This window comes from Durotheca rogersii (assembly GCF_024521655.1).
Source record: "Durotheca rogersii strain YMJ 92031201 chromosome Unknown GGS23scaffold_6, whole genome shotgun sequence".
NCBI classification, from domain to species: domain Eukaryota; kingdom Fungi; phylum Ascomycota; class Sordariomycetes; order Xylariales; family Xylariaceae; genus Durotheca; species Durotheca rogersii.
In genome coordinates, this window is record NW_026251237.1 from 1,251,298 (window position 1) to 1,276,103 (window position 24,806).

The following is a 24,806-nucleotide window of genomic DNA, read 5'->3' on the forward strand; positions in this document are numbered from 1 at the left end:
GATATGGACGCATCACTCAAGGGGGTAGTAAGGGGACAGACAATGCGCTTATCAGCGTGTCTTCCGCAACGATGGAGTTATCCCTATCTCTACTATCACGTCTTTCGGCCTTGAGACAGCAGCGCCTCGACGCGCGCGAGGCGGTCAACTCTTCCAGGTGATATTCTTGGTCCTGACCCATTCCTCCAACCCGGACTGAGTATTGAACCGACCATATCCGCTCGCTTTAGCCCCTCCGTGCGGGTGTGTCATTTCGTCGTGGACGGTCATGTGGTTGATGTGTACCGCGCCGGTCTCGATAGCTCTGGCGAAACGCAGGCCGATTCTCAGATCCTCGGTGAAGACGGCAGAGCTGAGGCCGTATTCGGTGTCGTTGGCTATTCGCAGCGCCTCTTCTTCCGTCTCTACCTCGATGACGCTCACCGACGGGCCAAAGCTTTCTTGCTTGTACAGATCCATTTCGGGCGTTACCTTGGTCACCACTAGTGGCCGCATCCTCGTCTTCGAGCTCTCTACGGCATCCACGTTCCCGTTGAGCAACGTTGCGCCTTTGCTAATCGCGTCCTTGATGAGCCTCTTAGATTTGTCGACGCTTTGGGCGTTGATGAGAACGAGCGCGTCGCCTTTCGAGGGGAATATCTGTTCGACCGCTTCGGCCAGCTTCTTCTGGAATGCCTCGCTGACCTTCTTATGCACGACGATCCTCTCCGTGCTCATACAGACCTGTCCGCCAAAGATGAATGCTCCTAGAACGCATTGCTGAGCGGCGAGATCCAAGTTCGCGTCCTCCCATACGATAGCCGGCGCTTTGCCACCGAGCTCCAGCACGACGGGCTTCAGGTTTTGGCCGGCCAGTTTGCCGATGATCCTGCCTACAGCAGTGCTCCCGGTGAAGTTGATCTTCTTGACATTCGGATTTGCGATGAGAGATTCCGTCATCGAAGGTGCGTTGGCCGGGGTAGTTACTATGTAATTCAATACCCCGCTGGGGAGACCAGCTTCGGTTAACACAGACACGATCGCTTGATGGGATCGAGGAGACAGCTCAGAGCCCTTAAACACGACCGTGCAGCCGGCTGCGATGGGCAAGAGAACCGCGCGAGTTCCCAAAATGTACGGCGCGTTCCTTGGGAGAAAGACAATGAGCTTCAACTTCGGCCTGTTCAGGTTCCGGGGGATATTTACCAGGGCGCCACTGCTAAGACGACGCCATAAGGTTCTTTCACAACCATGGCCGTGAGGCTTGGGTCGGAGCTCACTGGGAGTGTACCATCCAGTGTTACTACCCTCCCTGCTACATCTTTGAACATGTCGATGGCGAGGTCGATGTTGAAGTCGGCCCAGCCACGTTGCGCGCCCAATTCGTCTACCAGGTACTGACCCATCTCCTGTCGCCTGCTGCTCATGACCTCGGCAGCCTTGAGAAAGATGTCCCGACGCTTAGCGTGAAGCGAATTGCGCCACTGGGAACTGGCGACTGCGGCTGCCTCGACGGCTGCCTCGCTATCCGCCTCTGTCGCTATGCTACATCTGCAGACAACCTTGCCGGTGTCGGGCGATGTGACGTCGAAGGCATCTTTAGCGAGCCTCTCGTCGCCGTTGATAAACAGCGGTATCGTATACGATGACATTGTCGCACAGGCCTCGTGGGTAGTGGATGTTTCTGACAGGTTCGAAAGGCTGGGAGACGTGAGCGCTATTTAACCTCGAGCACCCGACAAAGGTAGTGAAGAGAGCAAGTCGCTTTGGCACCCCCCCGAACGTGTGTGGTTTGTCCTACCTATCGTGCAAAGCCTTTCCTCGCCGGGTTTTCGCAGAGGCAGGGTGTGGCGTTTTAATGATCTCAGGCGTCTGCCTGCGTCCCACCGACTACTCTGACTTCATGCCCCTCATTCCCGTATAGGCCGGCAAAAGCGAGAATGGCAGGGAAGCATGCTGGAAGGTGGTCTACTGAGTACGTTAGGTGGTAGTCTACCCTCTACCGGCTCCGTTCTTGGCGGCCTCATTCGCCGAGCCCCTAGACCGCGCCTTGGGGATCGTCCAACCGGGAAAGGCGTGGTTATTTGGATCGGCCAACTGTTAGGACTATTTTCTAGACGCCGTGATGTATTTGAGTGCTACTACGTGCAGTAGTTCCCACCGTGAATCCTTACACTGCAATGTCGACCCGTAGCCGGTAGCACAGTGGTCTCTAGATCCTGCGCAGCCTTGGCGACCTATGTACGAGGCCCAACCCCGTCGTGGTTGAGGAGTTGGGAGAATCTTATGGCACCCCCGCATCTTGCTTATCTATCACCGTCGAGGTTCTGTCTAGCGTGGTGCTCGACAGGCACGCGCACTTCCTTTCCAGCGTGGCCCCCGAAGCATGACCCCCTGAATCGTGATCCCAGGCTGGAACCATGCAATTGGGCCCTGGATATCGGATAACTCTGCAACTTTGACGGTGAGTAACGGTCCGCGCACTCCGGCAGAATCGGCTTGTACCTCCATAATAGATACACGATGTCCCTCGGTTGAGCACGCCTCGAGGCTATGGAGATGAGCACCTACGTCGAGGGACCTGGGCGGCAGCGCTCAACGTCTATGACCTCATTGGCGCGGCGCGGGGAATATCCGTGATCGGGAATACATACCTACCTACCTGGGGTACGGGAGGATCTTGCCAAGGAGCTCCAATTTCGAGATGGGCTTCTCCGTACTTTAGCCCTCTCCTTACGCAATAGCTACCTAACCCCTGTGGTCACCTACCTACCGCCCAACGTATCCGAGTATACGTGCTTAGAGGCATCCCCCACATCTTCCCCTCACCCTCTCGTCCCCCGGGGTAAGCAAGTCATACTTAGCTCGACAACGACTCTCCTGTCCACATTGGGGTAGAGCCCGACCAGCTGCTGTTTTTCCCACTTGCGGAGGAGAGAGGGGCGAAATTGCGGTCTCTCACGACACCATACACCCTACCTAAGCAACTATCTGCCGGTCAGGCTACCGTCCTATATGTAGGTATTCCTTTTCCGCTTCTCGTCAATCAATGTCGGGAGTTGGCAACCATACGCAAATAATAAACCGCTTCGGGTGGATGCGATTCGCGTATTCGGGGCGGTTTTGTCTCTAGTTGAGAACGAGCACCCGTTCATTCTGTTTAATGCATGCTATGCTGTTGTCTAAACGTCCCGAATTTGGAATGAGCGGTAAAGCGAGGCTCGAAAGTCCCCGGTGCCGGGGTTGAGTATCCTATCTCCCTCCGAGAACCAACTATTCCCCCCCCCCCAGTCCTTTGACATGAAGCGGAATGAAAAGTTGCTCCCGACGCGCACTGCCGGCCGTCCATACCCCCCCGCAGATTTCGGCCTCGAGCATCGGCTAGGGGAGCCCTCTCTCGTCACCCATACGCCAGCGTCTGCGTGCCAAAACACATCCATCGGTAGCCCGCCCACCTCTAATATGTAACCGTGCCGCCGGTTGCCTGCTACCGTATCCGATGCATAAACGTGATCATTGCCGTCACCCTAACATCCCTCCCCTGTCCGCAAGCGGTTCTTAACCTGGCTCACGAACTCCTCGACCTCCATCTTGACGACATGCTCGCTGGGCACGACGACGAGTCCTAGGTACCGCGACGTCATGTCTGCCTTGACAGCGCCGCCCTCGCCCCCTCCGCCGAAGCTCGTGCTGGCGGCGGCGGCTTCGGCGAGCTTCTGCGCCGACGGTTGGCGGTACTCGTAGGTGAGCGAGAGCACCACGTTGCCGTGCTGCGAAAAGTGGTAGGTAAGCAAATGCGCAAAAGTATCCCTCCCCCCTGGAAAAAAAAAAGACGCAAGCAATGCGCGGGTTTCATATAGGGACAGATGAGGCGGACGAACGGTATCTGTGCACTTGAAGGTGCCGACGAAGAGCCGGCCGTCGGTGGTGTAGACGCGCAGGTTCTTGTTGATGAGCGATCGGATGAAGGCCTTGGCCTCAGCTTTTTCGGCGTCGTTCCCCTCCATGCTTCATGTCTCCGCGACGGCCTTTCGCTGCATACTCTGGCTCCGCCTGGGTTAAGTAGACAGATCACCTAGAGCTGTCGGACGTGTTGTCGGACAGCTGCAGCAGATATTCGGGCGGGATTGACGGGTTGAGAGGCGGGCTGAGAGGCTTGCTGGGTCGTTAAACCTATTCTGCTTCTCCTTGTCGTTTGAGAGGTACCTGTAGGTACCTCTAGGTACGTGCCTGTGTGCGTATAATTATTCAAGGGACAGGTAGGTAGGTACCTCCTATTAGAGAGGGGTGTACCTGCTCATCCCTTATCGATAACCACCGGCTCGCACCTGCAGCCACTTAATCGCCCCTGCCTCGTTCTAGATCAAACGCGGTGCAGCGGTGGGCAGTCGCGGTGCGGGTGTAAATACCTAGTAAAGGCGTCGAGTCATCGCCGTCATTTGACTCCCTTTCCCCTTTCTGCATGTTTTCTCAACTTCCCCCCTCCCTATCTCACTTACCTACCTCCTACCTACACCTAAGTACGTCCTACGGATTCGCGAGTTCGGGAGCTATTTAGGTACGATCTCGCTGGCCGACAACACGCCTTAACCATGCGTACGCGCTTATACTGTTTCCGCACGTAATCGTGCTCTCTCTCGAAAGATCCCACGGGCCGCACCTCGGAGGTTGACATCGTGCCAACATGGGTGTCAACGGCCTATGGACCGTCGTCCAACCCTGCGCGCGGCCCACGAACCTGGCCACTTTGAATCGCAAGCGTCTCGCCGTCGATGCATCCATCTGGATCTACCAATTCCTCAAGGCCGTTCGCGACAAGGAGGGAAATGCCCTGCGGAATTCTCACGTCGTCGGCTTCTTCCGCCGCATCTGCAAGTTGCTGTGGTTCGGCGTCCGACCTGTCTTTGTCTTCGACGGAGGCGCCCCCGCCCTGAAACGCCAGACGATCACGAATCGAAAGCGTAGACGAGAAGGCAGGAGAGAAGATGCCGCCCGCACCGCTGGTAAGCTGCTGGCCGTGCAGCTGCAGCGCAGGGTCGAAGAGGAAGGTAAGAAGCACCGTCGGAGAGTAGAGCGAGAGCAAGGAGGAAGCCCCGAGGTCGACGAGCCCGCCGAAGAGCCGCTCGATCTCGAAAACCTCGTCTATGTGGACGAGCTGGGCATGAGCGAGAAGGAGCGCCAGAGGAACAGGAAGTTCTTCAAGCAGGACGCCTATCACTTACCGGATCTGGACGGCGGCATCGAAGGCATGGGTCGGCCCGAAGATCCTCGCATCATGAGTATCGAAGAGCTGGAAGAGTACGCGAGACATTTTCATCGCGGTGAAGACATAAATTTATACGACTTCAGCAAGATCGATTTCGAGGGCGAGTTTTTCAAAAGTCTCCCGCCTGCCGATAGATACAATATTCTGAATGCGGCCCGCATACGGAGTCGATTGAGGATGGGCCTGAGTAAAGAGCAGCTAGACGGCATGTTTCCCGACAGGATGGCTTTCTCTCGGTTCCAGATCGAAAGGGTGAGGGAGAGGAATAAATTGACCCAGAGACTCATGCACGAAGTGGGAATGACGGGCACGGATCTAACTCTCGGGGCAAATGGCGGCCGCATTGCCGGCGAGAAGGACCGCGAATATATTTTGGTGAAGAACGAGGGTGCGGAAGGCGGATGGGCGCTCGGCGTCTTCAGCAAGGAGAGGGACAGAGGTGAGATACACAAACCCATTGATGTGGACGCTTTAGACTTCCAGTACCAGACGAAAGAGGAGGATGACGGATGGGAAGACGACGATGGTTTCGAGGACGTTCCTATCGAAGGCTTAAATAGGCTACCAAAAATGCAGCCGGGGGGAAAGTCTCAACTCTCTGACGCCGTGTCATGGAGCGGTCAGGGCGACGAACTTGCCGCTCTCCACGAAGACGAAGACTCGTTATTTGTTGGAGGTAATGCCGATGGTATCGACGACGTCTTCCAGTTTCGAGGCCAGGATGAAAATCTTCTTGCCGATGAAGAGGAAGAGCTAAATCGAGCGATCGCCATGTCCCTTGAGAATCAATTTGGTGTGGTTCCGTCGGGGCTAGGTGATCAAGAGGCAGAGGAAGAGGGAGAAAACTTTGAAGACGTCCTTCCTCCCGAATGGACCCAGAAAGCCGCCGAGCAAGCAAAACCGATCACTTCTACTAGTGGGAGCATGATTGCCCACATTGTGAACAATAGAGCCAATGCAGCTGTCCCGAAAGCTGCCCCGAGGCGACGAGACAGCAACGCAAGTAGCGACAGCGACTTTGATCTACGAGCTGTCCTTTCAAAGAAAAAGCAGAACCAGGCCGCCCAGAAACGAGTCACGCCCGTGGTTCCTAACGTGAAGAATCCGTTCGATGGGCCATTGCCCTTTCAAAAGTTAGACTGGTCATCCAGCATATTCGCAAATAAGGAAAAGCGTCCCCCTACGAAAATTCCTGAGGAGGAGTTCGAGGAAGCGCGAGGGTCTGACGATGAGCTCGCCGGCGGATTTGTGCGAGATGAGGATGACGAGACCGAAGCCCCTCCCGAAGCCCCTCCCGAAGCCCCTCGTGAAGAGCCCCGTCCGCTGCCTCCGTGGCTAGTGCCAGATGGCTCAGATATTCGCGAGTCCATAAAAGCGCAGAGGGTAATAGAAAGCCAAATAAATGAAGATGACCGGGAGGCTGCTCTAGAGGAGGAAAGGAGAAGATACGAAGACGAGATCATCGAGATCGAGTCTTCTACCGACGATGAAAGCGACGTCGAAATTCTAGAGGCTCCTCCGGCGCAAACCTCGAAAGGATATATCGACGCGGAAGAACCTCGAGATTCTCCACGAGCATTCCCTACTACCACCCTGAAGAAGATCAGTTCACCAGTTATCCGTGACAACAGTCGGACTGAGGCCACGCGCAGTTCAAGCATAACACAGGAGCAGACGGCTGCTGACACGCAAATCATGGGAGACACCACACGCAATTCAAAATCCCCGTCCGGGCCGGCCTCACCGGACCCGAATTTCGAAGAAGTCGAGGTTCTCCAACCCCCAGAAACTACCACCAGTGAACGTGTTTTGAACCAGGCGGACGCATCCCCGGAGCCGACGTCTGAAAATGTCGTCGAGGCCCCGCCAGAGGCCACCCAGCAATCTAGTGCATCGGAGACAGCAGCCAACGCCGATAATGATGATATTTTTGGTGACGGCGATTTTGACGAGGATCTTAGCGATCCCGAAGAGGAAGAACTGCTTGCCCAAATGGCGGAGGAAGCTGAAGAGCACGCACGCTTTGCCAGTCAGCTGAACCACAAATCCGAGAAGGAAAACCAGGAGGCCTATGAGCGGGAGCTGAAAGCATTGCGATTGCAACAAAAGAAAGATCGGAGAGATGCAGATGAGGTTACCCAGATCATGATCACCGAATGCCAAGCTCTATTGCGCTACTTCGGCATCCCCTACATAACCGCGCCCATGGAGGCTGAAGCCCAGTGTGCCGAGTTGGTGAGGCTTGGTCTCGTCGACGGTATAGTGACAGACGACTCGGACACGTTCTTATTTGGCGGTACGCGAGTGTACAAGAACATGTTCAACAGCAACAAGTTCGTCGAATGCTATCTCGGCTCCGATCTCGAGAAAGAACTCTCGCTTTCTCGAGAGCAGCTCGTCTCGCTAGCCCAACTCCTCGGATCCGACTACACGGACGGCCTGCCAGGAGTTGGCCCCGTTACAGCAGTCGAAATCCTATCCGAGTTCCCTGGCAAGGATGGGCTCGCAAATTTTCGAGAGTGGTGGCAAGATGTCCAGATCCACGGCCGGCCTAAAGAGGCAGATCAAGCCTCGGTCTTCCGAAGGAAATTCCGCAAGTCACAAGGCACCAAACTATTTCTGTCCCCTAGCTTTCCGAACCCGGCCGTATACGACGCCTATCTCCATCCAGAGGTGGACAAGAGTCCGGAGCAGTTCCAGTGGGGTGTGCCCGACGTAGCCGGCCTCAGGCAATTCCTGATGAACACGATCGGGTGGAGTGAGGAGCGCACGGACGAAGTTCTCGTTCCCGTGGTAAGGGACATGAACCGTCGCGAGGTCGAAGGTACACAGAGCAACATTACGCGATTCTTCGAGGGTGGGGTCGGCGTCGGCGCGAAGGAGGCATTTGCGCCTAGGCAGAGGGCTCAAGGGAGCAAGCGCATGAAAGAGGCGGTCAACAAGCTTCGCGCAAATGCGGCGATCGGTAGCACGACCCTGGAAGAGGTGGCGCCGGCGGGCGGGAGCCTGGAGCCGGCGACCGGGCGACAGAAACGAAAAGCCAGGGAGACAGTCACAATCGATGACGACGAGGGAGACCACGACGACGATAACGGCGATGGAGAGTATATCAATGATGCCCCGGGTAGGAACAGGCGACAGAATGGGAGCGGCGCTCGAAAAACGTTGAGCAAAGGCAAGGGCAAGGGCAAGGGCGGGAAAAGGGACAAGAGGGCCAAGACATCCTCGTAGGGTCCATACTTGACATAATGATAAATCACTTGAAGATTGTGGTTCTTGGAAAGGGTCAAGAGGTCTTCTGTAGAGTGTCGTCAATGCTGTGGTGCTGCCTACTTAGAAACATCTGTCCCCGTCTTACCTTGCAGAGTATTTGTGCATAATTAAGTTGTGGATGGGAGATAATATCATCTATCCACTGCGACACGAGCCATCTTGGGCGTCTAGTCGGTGGCAATAATGAATATTCCCTTGAAGCTTTGCAGGCATTTCTTTTTCTATGTGGCACTGGACTTACTAGTTGATATGGTGTTTGTTAAGAAGGAAAGGGGGGAGGGAGCATTGTCGTGTTCTTTGTGTAGAAGCGACCAATTAATTATATGCGGGAGAGTTTCCATTCTGAATCGCGGCAGGCTAGCAACTCAGCAAAGAAAAAAAGACAGCGCAGGAGAGAACACGGTAAGGGTTGATGATAGAGGCAAAGATGAAGGCAGAAGAAAAAAAGTTGGTCGGCGCAGGGATCGAACCTGCGACCTTCTGTGATCACACACGCTTATTACGCTGGGCCAGATAGAACTCGCTCTTCGCTAATATCTGGCCGCAACAGCAATCAAGACATAATGTAAGACAGATGTGATAACCACTACACCAGCCGACCTGTTTTTATTTAGGTACCTAAACCCTATCGGGCAATATAAGGCTTTGCTCCCTCGTAATGGGGGGGCATCTTAGTAAGGCTCTTAGGTTCATTACCTAACTTGCCTGGGCTTGTAGGTATTCCGTGCGGTGGACGCGCAACTATCCGCAAAGGAGCCGTGTCAAGAGTTGTGTCGAAATCAGGACGGCCAATATGGCCAATATGCAAGCGAGAAAAAAAAGATGGCAGGGAAAGGAGGGGAGGAGAAGGGTCCAACCAGTCAGGCAGATAGGTAAAGTAGGAACCTGCCCTGGGACCTGCTGTGCCGAGAGCACCTGCCTAAGATAAGCGACCGACCCACCCACCGATATGCATTTATTGATAAGAGGCCAAGATAAGATCTTCCCCTCCGTCTGCCAGCTTCTGCCGGCTGACAGACCCTAGCCAAAATTTTAGTCGCCAGGAATGCGAAATTGAAGCATACCAACCAGTCTTGCTTCCGTCTACCCATCTTCGTCTTGTTCGAGCCACCATGCACAGAGTCACTGCCAGGGCCATCCTACGGCAAGGGCTGGCTCGCGCCGAGCTGGGCAAAGCGTCAGTAACCCCCCTTTCCCCCCCCTACGGACCCAATGGATCCAATTGGAGAGAGAGAGAGAGAGAGTAATGCGAGACGGCCCGTGCTAAACCAACCGCCTGCGTTAGGCCCAGAGCGAGCTACGGTGTGGTCGCAGCGCCGACAGCCGCCCGGCCGGCGACCTTCGTAATACCGCGCGCAGCTCGCAGCATCGCCGGCGCCAGAGCCACAACCGCGGCCCCGTTCCACACGAGCGCGGCGTGCCGGCGGCGGCAGAAGCCGCTGCCGCGCCGGGCGGAGGAGGCGGAGGAGGACGAGGACAAGGGCGAGGAGGAGGGCGAGGGCAAGGACGGGGCGAAGCACCCGGCGGCGGACCCGGAGGAGCCGCTGAACTTCGCGGACGTGGAGTCGCGTCTGCTGCCGGTGGAGGCGCGGTTCCGGGCAGGGCTGCGGAAGCTGCAGTCGGGCGGGCGATTCAACCCGGACGCGATCGGGGCGCTGCGGGTGGCGCCCGACCGCAAGGAGCCGGGGCGGACGTACCCGCTGCACGAGCTGGCGCAGATCGTGCCGCGGGCGGGCGGGCGGTCGATCTCGGTGCTGGCGCACGAGGCGAGCTCGGTGCGGGCGATCATGAGCGCGGTCCAGAACAGCCCCGACTTCAACCAGCAGCCGCAGCGCGCGCCCGACAACGAGCTCGAGCTGCTGCTGCGCGTCGAGCCCGACAGCCCCGACGACACCCTCCGCCGCGTCCGCCTCCTCTGCAACGAGTGGCGCGACCGCGTCCGCGCCGTCCGCCAGCGCCGCGACAAGCTCCACGCCACCTGGCGCCGCACCGCCGTCGTCGGCCCCGACCTCAAGGTCACCCTCGACAAGGAGCTCGACCGCCTCATCAGCGCCGAGATCGCCAAGGTCGACGTCATGGAGAGCTCCACGATAAAGCATATCCACTCCACCAAATAAGACAGGGCCGCGGAAGGGAAGAGAGAGAGAGAGAGAGAGAGGGGAGAGGGAGAGGGGAGGGAGAGGGGGGGCTTTCGAGACGTGTTTATAGACTACCCACCCGGACAGACGGCCTGCTTATGTCTGCCTACGGGAGGAGGAGAAAGAAAGAAACGTGAGTCACCGATTTGGCAAAAGGCATAGCGATAGAGTGAAGTCACGCAACCTCGTGCGTAGTTTATATTAAATGTACACTAGACTTGATCAATGTCCCCTTTTACAAGTCCTGTCGCCCCATAGCGATACACAGATCTAGTCCCGATAATCCCACGTATTCATTCCCCTTTGCCCCATTGCTTGTGGAGTAAAATCGTTACAGATAGGAATTTGACTCCTCGATCCATCCATCACCTCCCTCCCCGGTCGAGCCGGGGGGGGCGCCTCGCTTGGCCTAAGCCGGCGGAGGAGGGGGAGGGCCAGCCGCCACAGCGCCGCCGCCTAGCAGACTGAGCACCTTGGAATGGAGGGCCCTGCCGGCGGCGGCGTTCCACGTGCCGTCTCGCTTGACGTAGTTGTCGATGGTGCCGTAGACGTCGCCGGGCTGGGCGAACTTGGGGCCGTCGTAGCGGCCGAGCATCGCGTCCTCGAGGATGGCGGTCCCGACCTCGGGCGGGACGTGCATGCGGCCGGGGACGGGCTCCTTGTCTTTGCGGTTGCGCACGACGTGGCGGGCGAGGTACTGCGCGTTCGCGCTCGCCGGCGGCACGAACACGCCCGTCATGTTGATGTACAAGTTCTGGAAGTCGGCGGCCGTCGAGGGTCCGCCGTCGGCGTCGAACGGTCGACCGCCCCCGAGGATCCGCGCTTGTCGCAGCGCCGTGTTGGCCTGCGCGAACGTGCTATGTGATGCGGGCACTGCCGGGCCCCAGCCTTCGAGCGTCGTCAGCGAGATGGCCGGCTGGAACGCTTGTGTCGTCCCGCACTCCTGCGCCTTGACCCACTCCTTCACTTTTGGATTCGCCTCGAGAGATTTCGTCATCTCCGCAGCCTCTTCTCGGCCGCCAGCTTCGCCGGGCTCATCACGGCCGCCTCTGCCTCTTCGGCCGCGACGTCCTCGGCCGCCTCGCTGCCCTTGTGATCGTCCTTCACTGGCCTGGAACCGCGATAGCCGCTGTGGCCGGTCGTCAGCCCGCCTGCGCGGCCCGAAATCCGCTCCTCGGCCACCGCCAAAGCCGCCTCGGTCACCGCCGAAGCCACCGCGGTCACCGCCAAAGCCGCCTCGGTCACCACCGAAGCCGCCTCTGCCTCTGCCGCCGCCAAAACCTCCTCTATCACCGCCGAAGCCGCCTCTGCCACCGAAGCCGCCTCGACCACCGCCGAAACCGCCTCGGTCGCCACCGAAGCCTCCTCTACCTCTGCCGCCGCCGAAACCGCCTCTGCCACCGAAGCCTCCCCGACCGCCGCCGAAGCCACCGCGGTCGCCGCCGAATCCTCCTCCTCTATCACCGCCGAATCCTCCTCCTCGGTCACCGCCGAATCCTCCTCCTCGGTCACCGCCGAAACCGCCTCGGTCACCGCCGAATCCTCCTCCTCTATCGCCGCCGAAGCCGCCTCTACCGCCACCGTAGCCACCTCTGCCGCCACCGTAGCCACCTCCACCTCTGCCGCCGTAGCCTCTGTCGCCACCGTAGCCGCCTCGGTCACCACCGAAGCCTCCACGGCCGCCATAGCCGCCGCCACCGTCGTAGCCTCCTCGGCCACCATAGCCGCCGCCACCGTCGTAGCCTCCTCGGCCTCTATAGCCGCCGCCACCATTGTAGCCGCCACCGTTGTAGCCGCCACCGCCGCCGGCGCCGTAGCCCTCGCCACCTTCGTCGCCGCCGTAGCCGCCTCTGCCGCCTCTACCACCGAAGCCGCCTCTGCCGCGGCCGCGTACACCGCTGTCCACGTTCCGGACTAGCGGCCTCGGCTGGTCCTCAGAGGGCTCGAGGTCCTGGTCCGGGCCCTCGTTGGCGTCCTCGACGGCCGTGGACTGGCGCTGGGCGTATCCGCCGCCGTCGTCGTCTTCTTCGTAGCGGTCACGGCTGACAGAGTTGCCATTGTCATCATTGTCATTGTCATTGTCATTGTCATAGTTGTCGTTCTGGTTGTTGCGGCCGTCGTCGTTGTTGGGCGGCGCGCAGAGCCTCTGGGCGATGGAGAATTGCCGCAGGGAGACGGCGATGCCGTCGACGGCACGGCCAAGGTCTGGCCGCTTACGGGCGGCGACCAGGCGAAAAGGGTTCCGGATCATGAGGGGCTGGTCGGTTGCGATGCGGATTGGTGTGTTGATGGAAGTGGGATTTCGCCAACGGTTCAGGCCTCTCAAATTTTTTTTATTAAGAGAATTTTCTGCCAGCCCCACCGTGCACCAATCCTGACTGGGTTACACTGTCGCAATTTCTTCACGATAAGGCTCTATCCCGAAATATGCGCTTAGAGGCGATGTGGCCCCTCGTTCTCCACCCCCAATTGTCCCACCTCGGCCGGATAATACCTATGGCCATCCGCAGTACAGAGGTACTTCCCTACCGAAAACCAGCGTTTTTTTTTTCTATTAGGGCTTCTCGCACAATGTGGGCTACAACAATATTACTAATTACCCTGTCCGCATCCGCATTACCTAATGCACCCAATGCACCCTGCAACACGGTACGTACCATTACAGCGAATCACAGCCCTCACAACAGGCAGACGCGACATTGTTCGTTTTCGACGGTTGAGATTGGTGGGTTCTGATGGATAAGCTTATTGTGCACTCTGCCTCTATTCATTACGTCGGATTGGCATTAACCTGCCGGCATTCGCCGCCCATACCACCAAAGAACCTCCCCCCCTAACTGTCCTCCATACCTATAGGTACACACACTTCTATCTATACATATCTAGGTGGCCTGCCCTCGGCAAAATGCCCATCTCAACTCTGTAACGGCTTGTTCATGCCTCCCAGTGTTATCGTCTTGATGTTTACGTACTCATCGATGCCGTATTTAGATCCCTCCCGGCCGAATCCGGACTGTTTCACGCCGCCAAATGGCGATGCCGTGTCGGAGATGATGCCCGTGTTAACGCCCACCATGCCCACCTCCAGAGCCTCGGCCACCCTGGTGATCCGCTCCAGATCCTGCGAGAAGAAATATCCGGCGAGACCGACCTCGGCCGAGTTTGCTAGGTCGACGACTTCCTTCTCTGTCGTGAAAGGGAACAGCCCGGCCACGGGCCCGAACGTCTCTTCGCCCGCCATGGCCATATCCTTGGTCATGCCGGTGATGACGGTAGGTTGGAAGAAGTTGGCGCCCAAGTCCGGTAGCTTCTGTCCGCCTAGGATGATCTTGGCCCCCTTCTGTTCGGCGTCTCGGACGTGCGCCTCCACTTTGGAGATGGCTCGGTTGTGGATGAGCGGTCCGTGAGTGATACCCTCGTCAAACCCGTGACCGACTTTGAACCTCTTGACCTGCTCGGCGAACTTGGCTGCAAATTCATCGTAGATGCCCTTTTGGACGTATATCCTGTTCGCGCACACGCATGTCTGTCCCGACGAGCGGAATTTCGAGGCGACCGCACCTGCAACTGCCGCGTCGACGTTGGCATCGTCGAAGACGATGAACGGTGCGTTTCCTCCCAGTTCCATAGACAAGATCTTCAATGTGGGAGACGCTTGCTTCATAAGGAGCCTGCCTACAACCGTCGACCCAGTGAAGGACACTTTCCGTACGGTGGGGTGAGTCGCCAGCGTCTCTCCCACCTCGGGGGTGTGCTCGAGCGTCGTCACGAAGTTGACGACGCCCTTGGGGATACCGGCTCGGTGCGCGAGCTCAGCTAACGCCAGGGCGGTGAATGGCGCCTCTCCTGGGGTCTTGACGACGACGGTGCAGCCGGCAGCCAGAGCAGGGCCGAGTTTGCGCGTGACCATGGCAGCCGGAAAGTTCCACGGCGTGATCAGTCCGCAGACACCGACGGGCTGCTTGATGGTCAGGACTCGGTTTCCTGGGACGGTAGCCGGGATCGAATCGCCGTACAGTCTCGGTGCTTCCTCGCTAAACCATTCGAAGAAGCTGGCAGCGTAGTTGACCTCGCCCTTGGCATCCGCGAAGGGTTTCCCATTCTCCCAAGTGATCAACTTGGCGAGATCGTCGGCGTTCTCCACCACCAGGTCGTACCACCTGCGGAGTAACTTGGCCTTCTCACGGCCCGTCTTCGTCCGGAAGCTGGGAAAGGCGGCGGCGGCGGCAGAGATGGCCTTTTCGGTATCCTTGCCGGTGAACTCCGGGCTCGCGCCGATGAGGGCACCCGTAGCGGGATCATAGACATTGAAGGTCTTGCCTGACGCGGCCTTGACCCATTCTCCGTCGACGTAGCAGACGCCGGTCTTGAGAAGCGAGGGGTCTTTCAGCTATAGGAGTGGTAAGCGACAACGATATATGGCTAGCTAGACGATGAAAATTACCAGTCGGGACTCACTTTAGGGGCCACGCTCGAGGCCAATCGCGAGGCCACGAGCGGCAGCGTCATTCTCTGGAAGCTGGATCGGAAGGCGAGGCGCGAATGAAATATGACACTCCTCTGGGCGCCTCTCAAAGGACCCATCGCGGAGGGCAAGAGGGGAAGAGAGAAAGAGAGAAAGACTCGGGCAAGCAGAGAAAAACGGCTGGGGAAGCACCGGCGATGGGTTTTCTACATGGGAGAAAAGGGAGGTGCAGGCTCGAATTGTATGTAGGTATGTATGCTGGTGTGGTAACTCGAGGGAAGACGAAGAGGAAGAGAAAGAGAGTCAAGGAACCAGGGCATATTATTAAGGATGTGTACTCCGTTCAAGTGACGTCGAGCGCTGAGGGACGAAGGTTGACGACATCGGCCATCAGGCCTAGCGCATGCCCACAGTGCTGTGCGGCGCCGTACAGAGCATTTGGTAGCACTGTCGACGGACCCTACAGGCGCCTAGAGAGGGGCGCTTCGGTGTCCTGGGCACCTGAGGTAGGGAGGCGGGCGCCAGGTGGGCGCTAGGAGCAGCGCTGCGGGGTCCAACCCCGGCTAGCGGGGGTTAAGCTGTCCGGATTCAGCATGTCCAAGCGGTATCTTATCGCCGATCCGCCTTCGACCTCCGCGATTACGCACCTCCGTATGTATATACCTCCTACCTACCTAGGTAGGTACCTTTCCTCTCCCCTTCTTCGCTGTACCAATCTGTTATTAAATAGGTACCTACCTCTAGGTAAGCGCTTACATATTACTCTCTCAAATCCCATAGTTACTCCTTCGTGATGAATGTGGCTAATTCTAGAAAGATGAAATTATATGCCGAGATTTCCATCTTTTGCTCCCACTCCGAAGCCGGCTCGAGCCAGACCGGATCTCCGATGAATCGAATATATTACGGCCAAATATCTCAAGTAGGTTAGCAATCTAGGTATATATGAAAACGCACTATAAGTCTATAAAAACAACCTACACTTCATAGGTATTATAGTGCTGTACCTAACTGACAAATCTCAGCCCTTCGCTCTGAAATTAGACCTACCTACAAACGCCTCGAGGCCCGTTCCAGGACGAATCCTATCTCGACACACGGGAGCCAGCAGGGACCCGACTTGTCACCTGCCGAGCATTACATATGCACTAGGTAAAGTGAAAGATGTTGCTTTCTGGGACTTGCACATCGCAATGCACTCCTACTCCCCCGGAGTGTCACCCAACACTTCCCCGCGGCGACTCCACGACGCACTCCACGACGGCCAGCCCCAGGTCCACCCAGACACGCCCGAGCAAGGCAGCCTATCCCGCGAATCACGCCAGTCTCGACGGCGGGGGTAGACGGGAGAGGCCCCATCCCCCCGTTCAGAGAGAAGTCGATTGACCAGCCGTTGGGCACGATCCCCGTCGCGGCATCTCACCGGCAATATGCTACCGTGCGAGTCGTCTATGGAAAATTGCAACGCCATCTCCTCAGGAGGCCGGAAACACCTGACACGCTGCATAATGCCCACAGTATATAAGTGACATAGGAGAGAGACTTCAACCTCGCGTGAAAATAAACACCCAATATTGATATTGCCTACGCCCAACCACGCCGGGCAGGTGCTTCAAACACGAGTACGTGTGCTTTCAAGCTCAACCAGGCATCCATCCACGTAGGGGGCCAGCGAGATATACACCTACGTGCGCAACACCATGCGTGGTCCTACGGCGATGCTCGCGCAAGCACCGCTCAGCCTGGCCCTGGCGCGGCCCGTTATCTTCGACGTCAGCAGCACCGCGGCCGCGGCAAACGCCAGCACGCCCTTCGACGGGTTCGTGAGCTACTCGATCGAATTCTCGTCGTTCCCGGACTACGCCGGTGAGTGCCCGCGGCCCCCCTCGCCCTGCGAGACGGCCTCACTAAACACTCCCTGACCACGCCTCTGCCTCCTCAAAATAGGTAACAAGTCGCACCCGAACACGTTCTCCTACGCCCTGCTCGCCAACCTCGGCGCCGTCTCCGGCCCCGGCGGCGCGCCGCTGCCCTGCGTCCGCGTCGGCGGCAACACCCAGGACTACGCCCTCTTCGATCCGGACCTAGCCGTCGCCCTTAACGGGACCTATGACCCGGCGCGGTCGCCTGACTACCCGACCACGCTCGCCGTCGGCCCGTCCTTCTTCGAGTCGTACGCCGCCTGGCCCGCCGGCGTCCGGTTCACCCACGGCTTCAACCTCGGCGGCAACCACGCCCCCGCGGCCCGCCGCCGCGACACCCTGCTGCGCACCGCCGCGCTCGTCTGCCGCGCACTCGGCGGCGGCGGCGGCGCCGCGCTGCACGCCCTAGAATACGGTAACGAGCCCGACCTCTTCGCCACCAGCGCCCAGGGCCCCGTCCGCCCCCTCACTTACGATGAGCCCGCCTACGTCGCCGAGTGGCTTAACGGCACTCGCGCGATCCGCGACGTCTTCGCGGAGCATTGCCCCGACCTATTACGCGATGGAGAGCTCCCATTCGTCGCGCCCTCCTTCGCCGGCACGCGCAACCACCTGAGGGCACCGCAGGCTTGGGCAGCGGGCCTCGACGCCGATCGCAATATCAAGTACTTCTCCTCGCACAAGTACGCACGCGCCCAGTCCATCCTCTGTCTACCCCCCCCTTTCCTCCTGGTGTTGTCATTAGAGAAAAAGAAGGAAATCTAACCGCCGCTGAAACCGTCCACGCAGCTACATCTCGGGCGCCGACACGCCGGGCGTGACGCTGCAGGGCACGCTGATGAACCACACGCGGACGCAGCTCAGCGTCGCCGCGCACGCGGCCGAGTACGCCTCGCTGGGCGCGCTCTCGCACCCGCTGCCGCCCCTCATCCTGGGCGAGACGAACTCGCTCTACAACCAGGGCCGCCGCGGGCTCTCGGACACGTTCGGCGCGGCGCTGTGGGGCGTCGACTTCGCGCTGGCCGCGGCCGCCGCGGGCGTCCGCCGCGTCTACTTCCACACCGGCGTGGGCTACCGCTACGCGGCCTGGCAGCCCGGCGCCGTGCGCCCGCCGTACTACGGGCACGTCGCGGTGGCCGCGTTCCTGGGCGCGCCGGCCGGCGCCGCCTCCGACGCGGCGGGCGAGCGCGCGGCCGTCAGCGTCGCCGCCCTCGAGCCCCGCCGCCGCCCCGCCGACCCGCACGCCGACGCCGCCTACGCCGCCTACGCGCCCGGCGGCGCCCTCGCCCGCCTGCTCGTGCTCAACCTGCGCGCCTACAACTACACGCTCGGCGGCGGCGGCGGGCCCGAGCTCAACCCGGAGCCGCGGCCGCAGCGCACGTACCGCTTCCGCGTGTCCGCGTTCCCGCCCCCGGCCCCCCGCGCCGCCGCCGTCCGCCGCCTGCGCGCCAACGGCAGCGACGCCGTCGCCGGCCTGTCCTGGGACCGCTGGAGCTACGAGTCCGGGCGCCCCCGCCGCCTCGCCGACGCGACGCTCCGCGAGCTCGTCCCCGTCGGCCCCGGCGGCGTCCTCGAGCTCCGCGTCCCCGACTCCGAGGCCGCGGTGCTGGACTTTCTGCGCTGAGCGCGGCGGCGCGGGCGCGGCTGCGAACACTCGCGGGGAAAGAAAGGGGCTGGTCGGGGAAAGGAATAGGGGGTGGAAGGGGAGACGATACGTACGCGCTGGAGGCGAGCAGGGTCGCGCGGCTGTTCCTGCTTAGGGCCGGGTTCTCGTCGTGTGAGGAGGAGACAGTTACCGTAGGAATTCCACGTTAGTCCAGAGTGAGAGGCACGCCGGTAAGCGCCGCCCATGCAACAACGTGTATCCGGCACGCATCCCTTCCCACAATGGGGTTAGCCACGGCCGGCGCCAGGCTCGTAACGGGACGGGACAGGATGGGACGTTGCACCAAGCACGTTGCATCCCAGCCGGTTGCAGCAGAGTGACTATTGGATAGGCTACTTAAGAGGTATACGCATATCCTCGCCTCTGCAGTCGGGTGACGAGGCCGTCGATAATGACCGTAGAATTTGTCATATACATAAGATAGAAACGGAGCCGCCGCCCCAGTTCGGTATCTCTCTCTCTGCGGACCCGGTAGGTATAGTATACACGCGTGGCACATAACTCTAGGAAAGAAAAAGACAGGGCAAGGTGAGGAGCATGAAACTCGTCTTCCCCTCGCCTGACGTGGTATCAAGTATCTGCCTCTCGCAAAGCAGCGATTCGCTCCCCATTTCCGCCCTTAGCCCGCCAGTCGGGCACACATGGCCCGTCCAGTGTACGAACCGTGCGTACCGCCCGAATTGCTGTGTCTCTCTTGTGGGGAGGTCGCCCGTAGGCAACTCTCCTTTCCTCCCCGAACATTCTCCAACAATGTGACTGGCGTCGTCGGGACGCTGCTTGTGTAGTAATTATAGTAGTAATAGTAACAGTAGCTCCGTTCGAAGAGGGGAGAGATTCCCGTCGACGCCCGCCGCTCGTACGAAGCCTCGGGCGGGTTATATCCTCGCGTCTTCTATGCCGAACCTGTCCTCCTTCCGTCGCCCCACCCGCGAGGAGTGCGCGGCCCCTCACGCGTGCTATGCTCGTAGGGGCAGCTTCCTTTCGAGAGTATTGAAGGCCATCGTCCGCGGCGTGAACGGCACGGTGCCCGTCCTCGGGGTTTGCGGGATGCCCTGCATCTCCCACGAGCCGGTCTTCGCGGGGGCGTTGGGCGAGTTCTCTTCGTCCTCGACGAAGTCGCCGTCCTTCTTGTCGGCCTCCGTCGGCAGCAATGCCCAGATCGTCAGGCCGAAGTTAAGCAGGTAGATGGCGCTGCCACACACAAAGTCAGCGAGCTGCGTTCCTCGAGAAAAGCTGGGACGGTTCAAGAGCCGCCGGTGCGTACTGACAGCATGCAGCATGTCGCGGCGAAGGCGCCCTTCGCCAGGCGGCAGGAGCCCTGTATGCTTTGGTTCGCCGCCACCTCGCAAGGCTTGGCGATGTACCAGGCCACCGGGCTTGGATGTGCCGGGTCGAGATAGTCCGGGCCTGCCTGTCCGCCTATGCTCGCCGCGTAGAGAGCCGTGAGGGCGACGTTGACAAATAGCGCGATGATCGGGAACCAGACGTGCATAATAAACGCGATGAGCTTGGTGAGGAGGAGGAATAGACTCAGGACCGATATGGCGACGTTGAAGTCGGTCAGTCTACATCTACGGTCAGCCAGCCCTTCTTCTGGGTCAATCGAGTACGGCGCCTACGTTTGCGACCATACGAACGGCAGGGTCGGCGCGGATTCGTAATTGGCGTACGCCAACACGATGACAGTCGGGCTCGAGTTAAAGCCCAGCTCATGGCCGGCTCGCCATAGCTTCGTCCGGTACAAGTCGGGCTGAGAAATGCCAAATAGGACCAGCACAGCGACCGTTCCAGCTAACTCGGCCAACATGGTGTAGTACATGGCTCTCGTCGATCTCCATTTTCGGCGCAGAATTTTGTAGGCCATGGTGGAACAAACCGCGCCTCGAAGGATTGGCTAAAGATTTAGCAGCCGCGAGCAACAGCGTCTAGATCTATCGTCGGAGGCAGCGCAGGACGGGTTAAATAAATAAAAAAAACCCGCACGTTTCCCTCTTCAACTAGCCGGTATCGCGGACGTCGCTGGGATCCAGCAAATGCGAACAATACTTTACATCGGAATACCGACGATGACGATTACGATAATCGCCGGCGGCGAATGGGCGGAAACCGAGGCCTGGGGGGGGATGAAAGATAACGTCGAAACCCACGAGAGAGCTCGGGACGGACGCGAGAGAGCAGTCGGCCGTCGGCCATTTAAAGCAATGGGTCAGAAGGGTGGCTGCAGGTCCATCACAGGTGTGCATGGCGACGCATGTGTGTCCAGTCGGCGGCCAATCGTCGAGCAGACGCTAAGCGCCCAGCGGTGGTTCGGGAGTTGAGCGCTTCGCCTGCTCCCTCTCTGGGCACACCTCGCCCAGTCCCTCTCTTGGCGAGGATCGAATGCCGCTGGGAGATTGGCCGCTGGCTGTAGAGCGCCAAGCCAACCAGAGGCCACCCACACCACCCGGTCCAAGCCAATGGCGCCGCGAGACCCTCGTCGAAGAGGGCATTCGGCCCCCGTTGGCCCTGTGGCGCCTCGACCAGACTGACGATGGAGGGACCCCAATGATGAGCCGCCTGTGCGTCTCCTCCGGACGCCAACGTGGGAGTGAGGGGGTTTCAGTGGCTATGCTGCCATTCTTCTACGGCCCCCATCCGGAGAGAGCAGCACGTAGATATCAGCCATGACACCTTCCAGGGCCTATGGTCGCCATCCCGATAATATACCTAACACAGGTTATTCCTCACCGAATCTGGGGGCCTTTCAGACATCGCACGCATGAACACACACACAAACACAGAAACACACACGCGCAAATATACATACGCGCAACTCTGGTCACCGGATCCGACTGCGCGACGGAACGGGAGGGGTGATGAATTTCGATAACGGCGAACCGCCCGAAATGCATAAAGGAAAAAAAGAATGGTTTCATGAGTTCTCAACCCTTACTGATATAAGTGCGAATATCACTGGCCGGCCGCGACTGTTGTCATCTAGTCAGGTGTCGTTACGCGAGACTGTGAAGACTCCGATGTGATGTGCGCATGCGAATGGACTAGGGCCAACCCGCTCAGAGCCAACGTTTTCGTATCGTGTGGAACAGACGGACACTGCAACGCTACGCTCGACATCCATCAGGTAACAACAGCCTTCAAGGGGTTGACGTGAAAATGTGACAATGTGACAACGGACGATGACGAGCCTGAGAGGGTCGCACCTTTGAGGCGTACGTGAGGAAAAAAAGAGGGAACCCCCCCGAGCCGGGTGCGGGTGCCCAGAACTAGGAACCTGAGAGCGCTCGAGCACAAGAGCCTCCCTCCACGCGACGGGGCCGGCGTTGGTGTTCTTGTATCTCCGAGAAGGGCGGACGCCGTATGGGACTGATTGACGACTTGATTGCCAAAGGTCTGAGACGACCTCGCGGGATCTCGACATTGTCGACGTACTCTACACAGTAGGTACCTACATATAGGTAACTTGGGTAAGGAGGTACCGAGGCGCCCGAGGTAGCACTGCTCTCTCGCTTACGTCCTTTTTCTCCTTCCTGCTTCTCTCTCGCCTACCATGTATACACCAGGCGGGTTCGGGATAGAAGACATAGACGACTCCGGGGAGTAAGCCGGCGCAGTCGATGATCGGCAACCACGGTAGGTCGGCAAAGCAGAAGACATTTTTGGGAACGAATATTTTGGTTTGGTTGTGGTGAAGGAAGAGGAGGACGAGGAGGGCGTTGTGACGACTCGCGTAAAGTACGACTAGGAGCAAAGAATCTCTACACGTAGACTGTCGACCTTCGCGAAGAGGCAAAGACTGGTCTAGACCCCACCCCAAGATCGACGAGGCCCTCGCGCACCCTAACGCTGGTGCGTTCAAGCGACTAGGCCATGTTGGATGATCCCCTTGGCTGAGGAGACAATTCCATGTTAGAGCCTAGGGGGGAGTAAGATCTCACTTTTCAGTTTTTTCTCTCTCCTCCCAAATCGATCGAGCCATTGTGCCGTCTCGAGAGCGGGGAGCGGGCGTGATGATCCTAACTAGGCCTTGACGGGGCTGTCAGCTACTAGGACTATTAATGCAAGACGATCACGAAGAACCAGGAGAGGGGGTGCCGGGGTGGTCTGGGGCTCCTGGGGCTTCTGGGGGCATGTGCGCGTCTGGGAAACTTGATAATGCGTAGGAATCGTGCACACGCGGGCGAGAAATGGGCGAGGAGAGAAGCCTTGGGCGCCCCTAGACCTCCAGAAGAGAAGGGAAAGGGGCTAGAGAAGAAGAGGGAGGCTTGTGGGAAGGGTGGGAAGGATGCTAGGGAATCGGAAGCTGTCGAGGCGACCCAGAAGCCGGACGCTGTTCAAAGTGGGCACCTACCTTATACCTACGTATGTGTGGATACATGTATCGGAGTATGAGGTCCGTCTGACGGTACATTCAAAGGTACATATAAAGGTACGCATGCGAGCAGGTTGCGTACCTAATCGTGCATACATTCGTAGGTACCTAACCTTGTACATTGGGCTCTCTTAGGCAGCTGGGGACATGTACCTGTGAGGCCCCCGAGGTGGGTGCTACAGGTACCTAGGTAGGTACCATTGAAGGTGGATAGGCGACCACCCGGGCGACCCTGTAGGTATGTGGTGAACCATGTTCTTACCCAACGCCCATTACACGAAAGCGTGGACGGGCATAGCCGTCTCTGGGCGCGGATAGATCAACTACGGGCTATCTACCTACCTGGAGGCTTAGAAGGGAGTTTAGGTACAACATAATACTGTCCCCGCTACCAAGTGCCTATAACCTTAGGTAGGTAGTGCACTATCTACCTACCTCCTAATCCCAGAACGCCAGCCCCGTTGCATGCATACCTGACATGTACGTGTACACATGAGTAGGTCTTCCGCGCGCACGTATAAACATGGGTGGGAATGATATATGCATCTACAACACGTGGATACTACCGAATAGGTGCAAATAGTACGCACGGAAATGGGTGTGTATGTATCTAGGCGGGTAGTTATGTAGGACCTGGGTAGAGGATTACGCAGTCTGGGGGCGCTCGCCTACCTCATGCCACATGTGCTCAAAACATGCAGCTCGATGACACTTCTATCACCTCCTATAGGCACCTGGTTTTTACTTTTTATGGTTGGTCCGTCCTCGGGCCATAATACGTCTTTTATAGCGTGACGAGACGGGGGCGGGGAAAAATGCATACCTACCTCTGGATATGTGTGATCGTCGAGTTTTCACGTTGTAGAAAGAAAAAAAAAAAGAAGAAACCAATAAGAATAGAGATCTTCAATTCCGGGTTAACGGCGGGATTATCGGCGTGGGTAGTAGCAATGTGTAGAAGCCACCCCAGTTACACCCCAACCGCAACCCCAAACTCCCACATACCTTCTCCTAAGTTGCACTCAACTCAACTTTGAGCCAGAAAAAGAAGCTTTCTCCTGGAGGAGCCATCCGAGCCGAGTTCTGAACGACAACGCCCTATAGTTGCATGTGTATAGTAAACCGGTGGCTATGGTAATGCCTATAGTTGCTGGCTTTGGCTCCAAGGTCTTCCCGTAAGTCTATGTAATAAAGTCTAGACTGCTAGGGTATAAAGAATAACAACCGCCTAACCCTTAACCAGAAAGGTAATAGCCAATATATGTATTATACGTAATGGCTGCCCGGGCAAGACTTTGGCCTATATGCCCATATCCATATTTGCAAAAGGAGAGACGCGAAGGGCCTGGTTGACGGGAAGAGGACACCACCACCGCACTGACCGTCACGAAAATGACCTACCCACATCCGGACAGGATATCCATATGTAGGTACTCATACACAGGTAAGAAACCCAAGGTAAGGTGCCTAACGTGCACGTACAGTGCCTTATACATCCGTGCTTGTATCCGACGAATGCGTCGTTGTAGGTCTGATGCTCCACAAGTCTGATTCGACGCTGACCTCGGTATAAGTCCGTGGAGGCAGGCATGGCTTTACACAAGAGGTATGGGACGTTCTAAACCCGTCGACCCTTATTAGGTAGCAGTCCAGCCCCGTCTGGAGGTCCAGGTGTAAAATGAAGCTGCCTGTCCATAGAGTGGGCAGCGATACCTTAAGCACCCGAGG

The 24,806-nt window shown here is 58.3% G+C and overlaps 8 protein-coding genes and 1 non-coding gene across 9 annotated transcripts; 3 read left to right on the plus strand and 6 right to left on the minus strand.

The window, feature by feature from the left end:
• Positions 1 to 144: 144 nt before the first annotated feature.
• On the minus strand, positions 145 to 2,221 carry GGS23DRAFT_619391 (aldehyde dehydrogenase; the record flags this gene model as incomplete). Its single annotated transcript, XM_051521008.1, has 2 exons — positions 1,186 to 2,221; positions 145 to 1,126 (listed from the first exon to the last, which is right to left on the minus strand). The coding sequence occupies exons 1-2, from the start codon at positions 1,629 to 1,631 to the stop codon at positions 145 to 147; spliced, it is 1,428 nt and encodes a 475-aa protein (XP_051373475.1). The 5' UTR covers positions 1,632 to 2,221.
• Positions 2,222 to 2,773: 552 nt separating this feature from the next.
• GGS23DRAFT_561701 (uncharacterized protein) lies at positions 2,774 to 4,206 on the minus strand. The gene is made up of 2 exons (XM_051515969.1): positions 3,861 to 4,206; positions 2,774 to 3,749 (listed from the first exon to the last, which is right to left on the minus strand). The coding sequence occupies exons 1-2, from the start codon at positions 3,984 to 3,986 to the stop codon at positions 3,507 to 3,509; spliced, it is 369 nt and encodes a 122-aa protein (XP_051373476.1). The 5' UTR covers positions 3,987 to 4,206; the 3' UTR covers positions 2,774 to 3,506.
• A 157-nt stretch (positions 4,207 to 4,363) lies between these two features.
• GGS23DRAFT_561703 (PIN domain-like protein) lies at positions 4,364 to 8,884 on the plus strand. Its single transcript, XM_051515970.1, has one exon. The coding sequence runs from the start codon at positions 4,664 to 4,666 to the stop codon at positions 8,474 to 8,476; it is 3,813 nt and encodes a 1,270-aa protein (XP_051373477.1). The 5' UTR covers positions 4,364 to 4,663; the 3' UTR covers positions 8,477 to 8,884.
• Positions 8,885 to 8,967: 83 nt separating this feature from the next.
• Positions 8,968 to 9,119, minus strand: GGS23DRAFT_t34. Its single transcript has 2 exons — positions 9,083 to 9,119; positions 8,968 to 9,003 (listed from the first exon to the last, which is right to left on the minus strand). It is a non-coding gene; the product is annotated as a tRNA-Val (tRNA).
• Positions 9,120 to 9,512: 393 nt separating this feature from the next.
• GGS23DRAFT_561705 (ribosome recycling factor) lies at positions 9,513 to 10,739 on the plus strand. The gene is made up of 2 exons (XM_051515971.1): positions 9,513 to 9,695; positions 9,804 to 10,739. The coding sequence occupies exons 1-2, from the start codon at positions 9,631 to 9,633 to the stop codon at positions 10,633 to 10,635; spliced, it is 897 nt and encodes a 298-aa protein (XP_051373478.1). The 5' UTR covers positions 9,513 to 9,630; the 3' UTR covers positions 10,636 to 10,739.
• A 78-nt stretch (positions 10,740 to 10,817) lies between these two features.
• GGS23DRAFT_561706 (uncharacterized protein) lies at positions 10,818 to 11,914 on the minus strand. Its single transcript, XM_051515972.1, has one exon. The coding sequence runs from the start codon at positions 11,651 to 11,653 to the stop codon at positions 11,066 to 11,068; it is 588 nt and encodes a 195-aa protein (XP_051373479.1). The 5' UTR covers positions 11,654 to 11,914; the 3' UTR covers positions 10,818 to 11,065.
• Positions 11,915 to 13,362: 1,448 nt separating this feature from the next.
• Positions 13,363 to 15,523, minus strand: GGS23DRAFT_561708 (Aldehyde/histidinol dehydrogenase). Its single transcript, XM_051515973.1, has 2 exons — positions 15,115 to 15,523; positions 13,363 to 15,046 (listed from the first exon to the last, which is right to left on the minus strand). The coding sequence occupies exons 1-2, from the start codon at positions 15,238 to 15,240 to the stop codon at positions 13,571 to 13,573; spliced, it is 1,602 nt and encodes a 533-aa protein (XP_051373480.1). The 5' UTR covers positions 15,241 to 15,523; the 3' UTR covers positions 13,363 to 13,570.
• A 1,120-nt stretch (positions 15,524 to 16,643) lies between these two features.
• On the plus strand, positions 16,644 to 19,165 carry GGS23DRAFT_619401 (glycoside hydrolase family 79 protein). Its single transcript, XM_051521009.1, has 3 exons — positions 16,644 to 16,987; positions 17,069 to 17,726; positions 17,833 to 19,165. Exons 1-3 carry the CDS (start codon positions 16,822 to 16,824, stop codon positions 18,665 to 18,667), a joined length of 1,659 nt encoding a protein of 552 aa, XP_051373481.1. The 5' UTR covers positions 16,644 to 16,821; the 3' UTR covers positions 18,668 to 19,165.
• Positions 19,166 to 19,565: 400 nt separating this feature from the next.
• On the minus strand, positions 19,566 to 20,901 carry GGS23DRAFT_462753 (uncharacterized protein). Its single transcript, XM_051514132.1, has 3 exons — positions 20,329 to 20,901; positions 19,978 to 20,274; positions 19,566 to 19,900 (listed from the first exon to the last, which is right to left on the minus strand). Exons 1-3 carry the CDS (start codon positions 20,571 to 20,573, stop codon positions 19,666 to 19,668), a joined length of 777 nt encoding a protein of 258 aa, XP_051373482.1. The 5' UTR covers positions 20,574 to 20,901; the 3' UTR covers positions 19,566 to 19,665.
• Between the last annotated feature and the right edge of the window lie 3,905 nt (positions 20,902 to 24,806).

Bases quoted from the DNA above. Each gene is read 5' to 3' on its own strand.
- GGS23DRAFT_561701 (XM_051515969.1), bottom strand. From the start codon at position 3,986: ATGGAGGGGAACGACGCCGAAAAAGCTGAGGCCAAGGCCTTCATCCGA. The intron at 3,750-3,860 runs GTTCGTCCGCCT...CACTTTTCGCAG, and splicing joins CCTTCAAGTGCACAGATACC to CACGGCAACGTGGTGCTCTC.
- GGS23DRAFT_561703 (XM_051515970.1), top strand. From the start codon at position 4,664: ATGGGTGTCAACGGCCTATGGACCGTCGTCCAACCCTGCGCGCGGCCC.
- GGS23DRAFT_561705 (XM_051515971.1), top strand. From the start codon at position 9,631: ATGCACAGAGTCACTGCCAGGGCCATCCTACGGCAAGGGCTGGCTCGC. The intron at 9,696-9,803 runs GTCAGTAACCCC...CGCCTGCGTTAG, and splicing joins CGCGCCGAGCTGGGCAAAGC to GCCCAGAGCGAGCTACGGTG.
- GGS23DRAFT_561706 (XM_051515972.1), bottom strand. From the start codon at position 11,653: ATGACGAAATCTCTCGAGGCGAATCCAAAAGTGAAGGAGTGGGTCAAG.
- GGS23DRAFT_561708 (XM_051515973.1), bottom strand. From the start codon at position 15,240: ATGGGTCCTTTGAGAGGCGCCCAGAGGAGTGTCATATTTCATTCGCGC. The intron at 15,047-15,114 runs GTGAGTCCCGAC...CCACTCCTATAG, and splicing joins CCTCGAGCGTGGCCCCTAAA to CTGAAAGACCCCTCGCTTCT.
- GGS23DRAFT_619401 (XM_051521009.1), top strand. From the start codon at position 16,822: ATGCGTGGTCCTACGGCGATGCTCGCGCAAGCACCGCTCAGCCTGGCC. The intron at 16,988-17,068 runs GTGAGTGCCCGC...TCCTCAAAATAG, and splicing joins GTCGTTCCCGGACTACGCCG to GTAACAAGTCGCACCCGAAC. The intron at 17,727-17,832 runs GTACGCACGCGC...CCGTCCACGCAG, and splicing joins AAGTACTTCTCCTCGCACAA to CTACATCTCGGGCGCCGACA.
- GGS23DRAFT_462753 (XM_051514132.1), bottom strand. From the start codon at position 20,573: ATGGCCTACAAAATTCTGCGCCGAAAATGGAGATCGACGAGAGCCATG. The intron at 20,275-20,328 runs GTAGGCGCCGTA...CCGTAGATGTAG, and splicing joins CCGTTCGTATGGTCGCAAAC to ACTGACCGACTTCAACGTCG. The intron at 19,901-19,977 runs GTCAGTACGCAC...TGTGTGTGGCAG, and splicing joins GCCGCGACATGCTGCATGCT to CGCCATCTACCTGCTTAACT.